General features: G+C 42.6%; 1 protein-coding gene across 2 annotated transcripts in view; it reads left to right on the forward strand.

The window, feature by feature from the left end:
* Window positions 1-12452, forward strand: part of igsf3 (immunoglobulin superfamily, member 3) — a 220961-nt gene that overhangs the window by 19266 nt on the left and 189243 nt on the right. For both annotated transcript variants that reach the window (XR_007382881.1, XM_048979018.1), the window contains one exon: window positions 164-544. Coding sequence is in view for 1 of the 2 variants with exons in the window: in XM_048979018.1 (XP_048834975.1) it covers window positions 164-544 (381 nt within the window). In the remaining variant the exon portion in view is untranslated. The remainder of the gene's footprint in view (window positions 1-163; window positions 545-12452) is intronic.

Genomic DNA, 12452 nt, shown 5'->3' on the forward strand with positions numbered 1-12452 from the left:
CACAGTACCTATCATTAAGGAGCATAGCTCTCTTTGGATCAATAGTCAAGTAAAAAAAAATTCTATTCTGTTGTACACATGCAAATTATTAATTCTTAATCTAAAGTCACTCTTTCTGTCTCCCTCCCTGGCCTCCACACCCCTCCCCCCCTCTCCTCTCTAGCTGGTGTCTGCTCAGCCAAACGCCTGGTGATGGTGCAGCCTGGCCCACTGGTGCGCACAGAGGGCTCCCACGCCACCATCTGGTGCAATGTGACAGGCTACAGGGGCGCCCTGGTGCAGGACTTCGAGTGGTCCATGTATCTGCCATCGGCACCAGAGCGCGAGATCCGCGTGGTGAGCACTGCCCAGGAGGATTATGCGTATGCTGCCTATGCCACCCGTGTCGCCTCCGGTGATGTCTACGTGGAGCGGCTGGCTCCTGACTCCGTCATGCTGCACATCAGCAGGCTGCAGGCCCGCGACCAGGGTCTGTTTGAGTGCTACACGCCCAACACTGATGGGGAGTTCCTGGGCTCCTACAGTGCTAGGACGAACCTTACCGGTGAGTGCATCTCGACTCTCTTATGCTGGTTTTCAGACTCTTCCCTGAGTCTCAGCTGACTTTCTAACAGACTCAACTGTGAGCCTCAGGAAGATTATCTCTAAATTCATCCTTTGGCTTGACCAGAGCCCATCTGCTAAAGTACCTTCCCTTTCCTTTATTTCCATACTTGGATCGATTTCTCATCGCGCCACATATTTGCCGTGAGTGAATTGTTACACTGCCCCTAAAAGATATGTAACCTGCTTTGGTCATTCAGTCATGCTTGGCCTGCAGAACCAAACCTGCTCTCTGAAGGTAGAAAGACCCAAAGTCTCTGGTTCAGACCTCTCATCTCTTTGAAGTTGCCCTTGTGGCCTTTGCTCATTTGTCAGTTCAGTCAGTTGCTGAATACTAACTTCTTATATTTGTAATGTGTTGCTAGAAAACATCTGATATTCATGCAACTTTAGACGGGTTTATGTGGCACTGTGAAACACTACTAAGTAGTCTGTTGCTCCATGCCTTGACTAGATTAGAATCTCTTACACACACACACACAAAAACCGTAATCCCAGTCACGACACCCTTAACCCCTACTCAGCCCTAACCTTAACCATAAGTAACCAGCCCAAATACAAGACTTTTGGCATTGTTACTTTTTCGATTTGCATTCTTAGATTTTTATAAAATTGAGGTTATCCAAATGGGGGCCTCAAAAGATGTCCCCAAAAGTAGAGAAATTTCAGGTTTTACTACACTCTGGGGACAATTTGGTCCTCAAATGTGATCTATGCACACACAGACCTGTGGGGACCATTCATTAATTTCTATGGCTAAAACCCTAATCCCAACAATAACAACCTTAATCCTTAACCAGCCCTAACCTTAAGCATAACTAGTCAAACAAAATACAAGTCTTTTGGTATGTTTAGTTTTTTGATCCATAGTCATCATTTTTTGGCTAGCGGCCATACCGCCTGTAATTCAGACTAGGTAATCCACGTGAAGCTAAGCAGGTTTGTACCTATCCAGTACTTGGATGGGAGACTGACTAGGAAAGCTGGGTTGCTGCTGGAAGAGGTGTGGTGTGGCGTGGCCAACAGGTTAGCCCATCCTGTCGTCCGTGTGGATCCCAGTGTGGTGATGGGGACCATATGCTGTAAAAATGGTGCTGTCCTTTGGATGAGACGTACACCTGAGGTCCTGACTCTATGAGGTCATAAGAGATCCTTGGGCATTATTGGAATGTGGTGGTACCCCTATGTACTGGCTAAAATTGCCCACTATGGCTCTATAAGATCTGTCTTCCTAATCATCCCCTCTATCTAATTGATGAATTCTGTCCTGCCCCTTCCCCACCTTACATACTGTATGGTGAAAGTACTAGCGCAGAATGACTGCTGTCGCACCATCCCGCTGTTGCATGCAGTTGTATATCTGCAGAAGCTATGAAACTGTCTATGTGGCTTTTGGAAAGGAAATGTATATGTATTTGTCCATTTGTGTGCATATCACTGTTTATGAGCAGAATAAGAGGCAGTTGTCCTTGCAGGAAGCTGCCTCTGCTTCCAGCAGTTGGAATATGCCATCTCTGTACCAGTGAATGCTGTACTACCACGAGGGCAGCGTCATGTTTGCGCTCATTTGTTCTGCATGTTCTCATACTGGGACATACTCTGTCACATTATCCGTTTTATGAGAGATGTTGACATTTCTGCACCCACCCTGGTGTGAGCTATGAGCCCAATGAGATATCATTAATGGCCAGGCCAGCCGAGACTTTATGGTGTGCTCCACAACCTTTGAACTCATGAGAACTCGCCTTGCTTCATGAGACATTTTAGAGGTTAACCATCTGATAAGAGGCAAGACTTTGTCCTGATATGTTTGCCGAATAGAATGGAGAATGAGCTTTTACACCAGGGTCAGTCCATGCCAAATCAACCAGGGGCTCCATGAGCATCATTCCTGATTTGATGAAAACTTGGTATTTTGATCCTTATAGAGAACACTGAAAATTCCCCAAGTTTTATTGAAAAATTCTGATGCAGTCCAAAGTTATGGCCCTTTCAAATTTGGGTGCCACGCCCCTTTTTTGCACTCGCGAATCGCACATATAATTTGTAAGGGTTTTCAGGAGACCATATCATCGCTTCTAAGCATGCTAGAGAGAAAATTGCTCTTCTGGTATTGCTCTTCAAAAGTGAGAAATTTGGGCATTCTCATTTAGGGGTGTACTCACTTTTGTTGCCAGCAGTTCAGACATTAATGGCTGTGTGTTGAGTTATTTTGAGGGGACATCAACTTTACACCATTATACAAGCTGTACACCGATTACTTTACATTCTATCAGAGTTTCATATTTTCATATTCATATTTTTAGCGTTGTCCCTTGAAAAGATATAATAAAATATTTACATAAATGTGAGGGGTGTACTCACTTTTGTGAGATACTGTATATATGTATGTATGTGTATGTATATGTATATATGTATGTATGTGTATGTATATATATATATATATATATATATATATATATATATATATATATATATATATATATATATATATATATATATATATATATATATATATATATATATATATATATAATTTTTTTTTTTTTTTTTTAAAGCAGTACTTTGTCTCAAGCGTGTCTTTCACTGCCTGTACTTGGTACTCTCTGGTCTAGAGCGGTGTCCCTCCCACCACACCACCTGATTTGTGGTGAACCCAGCCAGTCAACACAGAAAGATGTTGTAGACCCCAAGGAGCATGGAATCTCCAAGGTAACCTCAAGAGGCATTTTTATAAAAAATTCTAGAACGTTGCACTAATTAGCAGAAGGCACAAAAGCTAAGCAGTTACAGACTGGGCTTCAGTGAAGTTAGTGTTCTTTCGCAAAGATAAGGTACGATACATTGCTGTTACAATAAATCGCAAACCTCAACACTGCATTTCCAAAAACACTACATTATAATGTCTTTAGGTCCATTATTAATGCACCGACTTGCCCAGTTAATAATCCCGTTGAATCCCCATCATTAATATAGGCAGAAAGCCTATAGTTTATTTGAAGAAATAACAGCATATCTTTGAGTAGAAACTACAGTTGTAACTGGTGCCTGTGTAACAAACAAATTCTCACCATTACATAACATTAGATTAAAACTTCTAAACATTTGGTAAACGTACACACAAATGTTTATGGTAGGTTTAGTTAGCTGAAAATTATAGCGTTACCTACTGTTCCACTAATGGCCAATTAAACGTCCACAAATGTGCTGGCAAACGTCAATAAGTGCGTTTATTGATCCTTAATTTAAAACTGACAAGTTAAAAAAATCTACAGGCTGTAGCCTATCATTGGCAGGGCCGGTTATAAGTTCCCCATGGCTGGATTTTCTCTCCTGAAGTAGTGGAGGATGTTAACGTGATATATGGTCTACCTTTAAGGCCCACAAAATTGTATTTGGACAAAAATAGCCAACAACTACTTTTTTTGAAATGCTTTTATTGAACATTCAGCCTTATCACATTCCTAGATATCAAGCCTGCACGTCGTCTCCCCACTCACATGCACACAGAACAAGGTTATACTTCGCTAACAGCCCTCTTATGACGGCTACCTAGTTAATTCTGTTAATTTTATTAAAATTTCTTCTGTCAGTTCTTAACAACTCTAGAATTAAGATCTACATTATTTATGCTTTTGCAATGTTCATTAGATAATAAACAGAATTGAATTATTACCTCTGCTATTATAATAAATAATAAATAGTATTAATTCATATAGCCCTAATTATGAGACATACCTTAGGCCTATGCTACCCTTTGGTCCCATTGAACTTTATTCTTTCTCTCAATGCACATGGATGCACAAAAGACAATGTTAAAAATGGCAGTATGGCAGTACTACACTCAATCAACACCAGGGAGGGCAGTGTGCAGCACGCGTAAAGAAGTTGTTCGTATGAGTGGCAAAAGCTTAGATTGTCATCCAAAGTGTTTTAAAATCATTTTTAGTTCATAAAACCTCAGGGAGTAATTTGATTTATTTTTCAATGCATTAATTTGTTTGTGTTTATTTTTTTAAATTCTGCTGGCAGCTCCTTGCACTTTTTCATTTAAGTTCATTGTGAACATTTCTCAAAATTAAACGTATGCTTAAAGGCATTTGAATGAAGTCTTGTGTCAGTATTTATTTTTCATTTTATGTCAACTTAAATTTTTAGAGCAGACACATATTGGTTTGAAATATCGGTTATCGGTTTCCTTGTTTAGTAATAATCAGTATTGGCATTGGCTTTGAAAGAACCATATTGATTCCCTAGACCAGACATCACATGCAGCGTTTGAGTCCTTGTGTGTGTTTGATCCTTCACATCTGATTGAGCCTGTGCATCTGTTGGAGCCTGTGCTTTCAGATTGTGCTTTTGTTCGTGTCTGTGTTTGTTTGATTCTGCCTGTCTAAGTCTTTGTGTTTATGCTCCTTTTGTGAATCTGTGTGTCATTGCTGACTGAGACTTTTTGAAGGAGCCACCAATAGGGTTTTAACAGTAAATGTATTTATTGTGTACTGTTCCATACATCATTTTGGTTTTCTATGCACCAAGAAACGGAGCGGAGACTGTTTCTACCTTGGTCCAGTCGTACATGCAGATGATGTCTCAAATGAGTTGTCGTGTTGAGTGTGATTCCAGCTACATATCAGAGTTTATAAGCTACTCTCTTTCCAGTGTTAGTATAATTTATCCATCCATCCATCATCTTCTGGATCCAAGGTTAGGTCACGGGGGCAGCAGTCTCAGCAGGGAAACCCAGACTTCCCTCTCCCCAGCCACTTCGTCCAACTCCTCTGGGGGGACTGAGGGCCGAGGATCGCTCCGCCAAGGTCCCAGCCTTCGGCCAATGCCCGACTTGCACTGCACCCAACCCCTTTGGCCTCTCCTACAGGTGGTGAGCCCATTGGAGGGGGGACCCACGTTCCTTCTTTGGGCTGTACCCGACCAGGCCCCATGGGTGTAGGCCTGGCCACCCGGTGCTTGCCATCGAGCCCCACCCCCAGGCCTAGCTCCGGGGGGGACCCCGGTGACCGCATCCGGGTGAAGGAAAACGTAGATCTGTGTTTTTACTTGTCATAAGGGGTCTTTTTAGCCGCACTTCGACTGGTTCCTCACCCAGGACCTGTTTGCCTTGGGTGACCCTACCAGGGACATAAAGCCCCAGGCAACTTAGCTCCTGGGATCATTGGAACACGCGAACCTCTCCACCACGATATGGTCTCGGCTCCATGGGGGATATATAAATTTTGGGAAACAAATGTTCCCAAACTGCTGATCATGACAGACTGTAACTAGCATTAACTGTAACTATCTCACATTCACGATTAGCATAATGTTTTCTGTGTTGAACATCTACTTGTGAAGTAAGGTTCCTCCTGTATCAAGAAATGCGTTCATTCATTCCATCATGCATACCAAACCAAAAGCAATGTATCAAACGGTACATGACACATGCATATTATGTGACGGCCGTAGCTCCTAATCATGTTTGCAGCTTTTATAATCATTTCAGGACAAATTCTGCTTTCCCTGCTATATGGGAATTGCACCAAACTGTGAAGCCACAACAGAGGTTTGTATCGAACCGTGAATTTTGTGTTACACACCTAGTCTGTAGTGAGTGTCAGTAGCCGGGGACTCACAGGGCAAGGCCTGACTCCGCCCAGGGGTGACTTGGCTGCCTCTGCTCATGTTGATTCCAGTGATAAAAATAATACCTTGCCTACTGAGTACCGTAATGACTTTTAAAGCCTGTCTGTTTGAAAGGGGACCCAGAGCCTGGGGGGAAGCCATTGTAGCTCCGAATCAGTGTGACTGTCTGCTATTGACGTAATTATGTTGAGTCCTACCTGTGCTGTAGTGTCTGCTCCTTAAATGTGATGCATTGTGTAGCATTAATTGTTTAATTGACCTGAATTTGTCAGCCTGTTGCATAACAAGTAATCATGTGACAGTGCAGATAAGCCTGGGTATTCATGTGTGTGTTTATCTATAATGCAGTTCATCAGTGGATGTATATTTAACACAGGCATTGTGGTCTCTTGGGAGTCCGAGTCATTCTCTGAACTGTAACTGAGAGCGCAAACTGCAGAGTGCACCCTGCTGGCCTGGTGAAGCACTGCCCATGTGTGCCCCCTCCCCAACTCATTACAGGAATCAGCATGTAACCTGTCATGTGCTTTGCTTTTTTATAATCAGCCCTAGGGTCATGCAGGTTCTCCTGGTGAGAATTTCATCCATTTCATTCGTTTCAAAATCTCAACTCATCTAATTCATTTAAGTTATTTTATTGATTTGGTTCACCTTGGCGACCTTGTTACAAAATTCATAGGGGTTGAGCTCCTTCAAATAGTAGTAGTAGTAGTAGTAGTAGTAGTAGTAGTAGTAGTGAATAATATTTATTTATTTGTTTATTTATTATTATAACAACAAAAGTTATAATTTTCCTTAAAAAATAAGAGTATAATTGCTGTCCTAAGCAGCAAGCATGTGCTCTCAGTTGGTGCTATGTTTATAGGGTACTTAAGGTGGTTGCTAGGCTATTGCTAGGGTGTTGCTGGTTGGTTGGTAAGATGTTGCTATGTAGTTACTGAGGTGTTGCTAATGAAGTTAAGGTGGTTGCTTAGGTGTTGTTAGGTGGTTGCTAAGAGGTTACTAGGGTGTTACTAAGGTGATAGATTGGCAGGCGAGTGATACCAACATCCCATGTTATCTTAACCCTCTAGAGAATAGGGGCAGGGAACACACTTTCACTGACTTGGGCATGGTCACACGTTTCATTCAATATCATAAACTTAATTCATGGAAAAAAATATTTTTTTCTTATTTGTTTTGGCATTACACTCATGTTAATTTTAATGTACTTTGTAAATATATCAGATTTATGTTAAGTTTGTAATTTGACATCGAAGTATAGACATTGAAAAATGCAGATTGGAACATTTGCAGAAATATTATAAAAGTGCAGTGGTACTCAAACTCATTAGGACTCGAATTTCTTAAAAGCCGAACCAACCAGTTAAAAAAAATTACCTAGAACTCAATCTGAATCTCAGAATTCGAACCGTGAATACTGATCTAAGAACTTGTACGCGCGGGGAAATGAGTCACGTGGCATGTCTCTCAGCAGGAACAAAGGGTAACGCTTTAGTCTCAGCCTCGCATTCGCTGTGATAGCATCGTTTGTTGGTGATAGTGCTTTTTTTATTGAAAATATCAGGTAATACACTGTACTTTATATCATTTTGGTAGCCATTGCACATCAAAAAGTTACGCAATAGTTGTACAAATGTCATGAACAAATTATCGAATGCAGAGTAATAATGAAAATAAACAAAAAAGGTGTCTTTTTTTTACTTTACACATTGTTTGGATACATTTATTTTCTTACTTTACAGATTAATGTTTTGATAAATGTGCTTAGATGTGTTTAGTATATGATCTTCTTGTTTTATCCTGTCCATTTTGTGTTTAAATGCTAAGGAAAACCATATTTAGGTGTAATTTTTTGGGGCCGTGAACCAATTAATTGATTTTCCATTATGTCTTATGGGGAAAATTCGATCAGAACTCAAACTTTTTAGGATTCGAACCCGAGTTCTGAATGGATTAAGTTCGAGTTCTGACGTACCACTGTACATAGTAAGCAATAGTGGTAGTTTGTTTTGATCCCAGATATCTGATCACCAAGTCTTGGGTACATGAAGATGACTAAATGGTGTAGTTGCAACATTAAGTTGGATAAATAAATAAGAAAAACCTAATGTCACTATTTCTGGCCGCCTTCTATTGAATATGTAGGAGCTCTCGTGTATGCATGAGCCATTCACACCTGGCCATACTCCCCCCCCCCCCCCCCTTTTTATGGTGCTGATGATGATATATCTGGATTGCGTTTCACCGTTGCGTTGATTATGAAATTACCATGTGAATGCGACTTGAATATGCAGTAATGCGGCTATTTTGAATGTGAAAAAATATTATGTGGTGCCTTGGGCGGAGCTTAATTTGGCTCCGCTTCTGACGTCATAAGTGGGACAGGGGCGTATCCCTTATTCTGATTGGTCGAGGGGTTATGTCCATATATGGTATCATACATGCTTATGCCACGTGTTGCCAATAGGGGCCATATGGTTTGGGACATAAGGGTTGCCGTTAAACTTTAATAGAATAAAAATACATTACATGTATTTATTAATGTGTTATTTTAAATTACATTTTAAGGAATAATAAAACAGCAGGATGAATACAAGCTAGCACGTACGCGGGGGTTCCATCTGCAGTAGGCACAAGCGCCACAGCGTATTTTGAAAGAAGAAAGCACCAAAATGTTTTAAAGAAGAAAAACTTTATCGTTATTTGGCGGAATTTAAACAACTACAAACGTGCCCGAACGAAACATTGTCAGAAGAACAAATTTTAAACAAGAGTTTAAACAAGCACAAGTGAAACCAATTAACATACAGCACGTCATTTTAAAAGAAGAAAACGCTGAAACTCTTTACATTTAACCAACATGTTTAAAGAAGAACAAGAAATTTAGCGGTATTTACCAGTGGTTTGTTTCTTTGTTAGGTTGACAAAAGCATTTAACCAGAAAGCCTTTAGGAGGAATGACCTTTAAGTCCGACGGTAGCTAAAAGGCGAAATGAGCGAGTCCCGGAGCTCTGGTACGTGCGACCGGCCTGTTTAAATGGTGTGTTCGATTATTTCTCTCCAAGTCGGAACTCGGATGAAAACATCATGAAATGTCATGAAAAATGTCACTTCCCGTCGGAAGGTTGCAGAACCTTCTGCCTGTTTGCAGAAGCTGAAATAGTTTACCAGGATGAGAGGGGTCTTTTACAATCCTTATGGCTCTGGATCTACATCGCCTTGTGTAAATGACCTGCAGCGAAGGAAGAGCTGACCTGCAGCAGTGTTCTGCTGCACGGATCACTCTTTGAAGTAATTTTTGGTCCAAAACAGCTGTTTCCGTACCAGGATGAGATGGTCTGAGTGAGGATGCTCTCCACAGCCCCGGAGTAGAAAGTCCTTAGGACAGCAGAGGAGACCCCAAACTTTGTCAGCTGTCTAAGGTGGTACAGATGCTTCTTTGCCTTTTTTTGCCTGAGCGCAGATATTTGCAGCCCACGTCAGGTCCTCAGAGATGTAGATGCCCAGGTACTTGAATTTGCTCACCCTCTCCACTGGAGCCCCATTGATGACAAAGGGTTGTAATCGCGCTGCTGTCTCCTTCTGAAATCTACCACCAACTCCTTGGTCTTACTGGTGTTCAGCTGGAGGCAGTTTTCCTGACACCATAGTGCCAGGTTCTCCGCTTCATCCATGTAGGCCTTCTCGTTGTTGCCACAGATGAAGCCCAACACCACCGTGTCGTCAGTGAACTTTACAATAGATTTTGAGCCATGAGTGGCCCCATAGTCCGAAGTATAAAGGGAATACAGTAGTGGGGAAAGTACACACCCTTGTGGAGCTCCTGTGTTGGTGGTGATGCTGCCAGAGACACACCTGCCCACCCTCACCACTTGAGATCTGCCTGTGAGGAAGTCCAACACCCATGCACACAAACCGGTGTTGAGGCCCAGATCCCTCAGCTTTATGAACAGTCTATGGGGCTCTATTGTGTTGAATGCTGAGCTGTAGTCAATGAAGAGCAATCTCACATGTTGCCCCATTTCTTGTCCACGTGGCTGAGAGTAGTCTGCAGGATGTGGGAGATGGCATTCTCTGTTGATCTGTTAGAGCGGTAGGTGAAATGGAGCGGGTCAGTGGTGGTGGGGATGGAGGAGGAGATGATATTCTTCAGCAGCCTCTTGAACACCTTCATGACCACCGATATCAGGCCAGTAATCATGTAGGCTTGAAGGCTTGTTGTTCTTGGGTATGGGGACTATGGTAGATCTTTTGAAGCACGTAGGAACCACGGACTTCACCAGGGACTTGTTGAAGATGGAGGTGAACACCCCTGACAGCTGGTCAGCACAGCAGGTGCCCAGAGATGCCGTCTGGACCCACCACTTTCCTGGTGTTCACCCTCCCCAGTGCTGTGCAGACATCGTGCTCTGCGATGCTGATGATGTCACCACCCTTGGTTGTCAGGCTGTAGGTAGCGGTGGCCGCCTGGCTAACCTCAAAACGAGCGTGGAACACATTCAGTTCGTTGGCAAATGCAGAGTCGGCGTTGTCTTTTGCGATGTTTTCGGACTTGTAGTCCATAATCATGCCACATGCTACATATGTCGCCCTCGTGGAAATGAGACTCCACATGCTCCCAGTACCGGCGTTTAGCTTCTCTCACCACTCATCGTATGCCAGAGGAAGCTGCTTTGTAGGCGCTCATATTGTTGGTAGTGAGAGCGGCGGAGTAAACAGCGGTCCGTGCGTTCACGGCAGCGCGGATTGATCTGTCCACCCACGGTTTCTGATTCGGGAACGATTTGATTCTCACTGTATATTCCGGTATGAGGAAAATGGCGTTATGGTCTGATTTCACTGGATGTGAAACAGCTTTGTAACCCTGCTTGTATGATGCGTAGCAGTGATCCAGAATTTTAACTCCCCTCGTCGAACATGTAATGTGTTGATGAAAGTTCGGCATTGCCTGTCTGAGATTGGCTTTATTAAATTCCCCTGCCACAATGAGCGCAGCACATCATGCAGTTCAGAAAGAGCCAAACCAGTGTCCACGTGAGGTGGGATGTAAACCGCAGTGGCAATGATCGAGGTGAACTCCCGAGGCAGGTAGTTCAAAATGAGGTGAGCAGCAGCTGGAAAGGGTTTGCATGTATTTACATTTATGTAACCATTTTATTAACTTCTAAATAGTCTGTAGGGTTTGCAAACTACTTATTGCTATATATTTGCAGTAAGATTTCGAGTGTGATCGTGAGTTTGAAAGCCTGAGTGTCAGGCCAGATGCATGACAATTGGCAACCCTGAAAACGTACATTTTGTGTTTCACATGAATTGTATAAAAATAACATTACTTTATACAGTTGTTAAAAAAGGTCATCTTTGACGAACATGAAATCACCAATTGTCTACGTCCATTTTTTACGCCCGCTTTTTGTTAGATTTGCTACTGTTTTTAACACTAATGGCCGATCAGTGCAAACAAAAGGGCTGCATAAGCCGAATTACGTCTTGCTTGGAGTTAGAGTTTGACATTCATTAATATGGGAAATGGCGGTTCTACTGTTAATTGGGCAGTTTTGCCTTTTATCACGCACCTTGCAGGAAGGCAGCGGCGCATACATATGGTAATTTCAGCTAGTATGTTTTATTTTAACTTGGTACTATATATATATATAATATAGGTAGAAAATAGAAAATTGACACAAAGCAGATAAACCTGTTACATATACTATTTAACAAAAAGTATTTAAATTACAAATAAAGCTGTTACGAGCCAGGATCAGGTGAGCAGGCGAGATGTGGGAAAGGATGAAGTAGGCAGGCGAGGATGAGGCGTGGCACACACGAGGACTGGACGCGCAGATCATGACAGAACCCCCCCCCCCTAAGGCACGAACTCGGGGCGTGCCCCAAGGGGTGCGGCGGACAGCACGAGACCGGGGCACAGGACCTGGAACACAAGAGCAAAACCATTAACGAGGGACCTGGAATAGCACGGACAGACAAAACAAGCACAATGGCAGAAGCCAGGACAGGACCTGACACAGAACAGGGAACGCAGACAGGCAGATAAGGAAGGGAGACGGACCTGTCAGATACTTGATGCGACACATACGTGAAGTAACTCGTACGCTACGTAAGCAGTGTACTAAATATACTTGTGAGCATAGTTTACGTTTGTTTGGAGAATTAAAGGTCATGTCGAGCAGGGGGTGGTTCGAGTA

Source organism: Brienomyrus brachyistius, chromosome 16, assembly GCF_023856365.1.
Source record: "Brienomyrus brachyistius isolate T26 chromosome 16, BBRACH_0.4, whole genome shotgun sequence".
NCBI lineage: Eukaryota > Metazoa > Chordata > Actinopteri > Osteoglossiformes > Mormyridae > Brienomyrus > Brienomyrus brachyistius.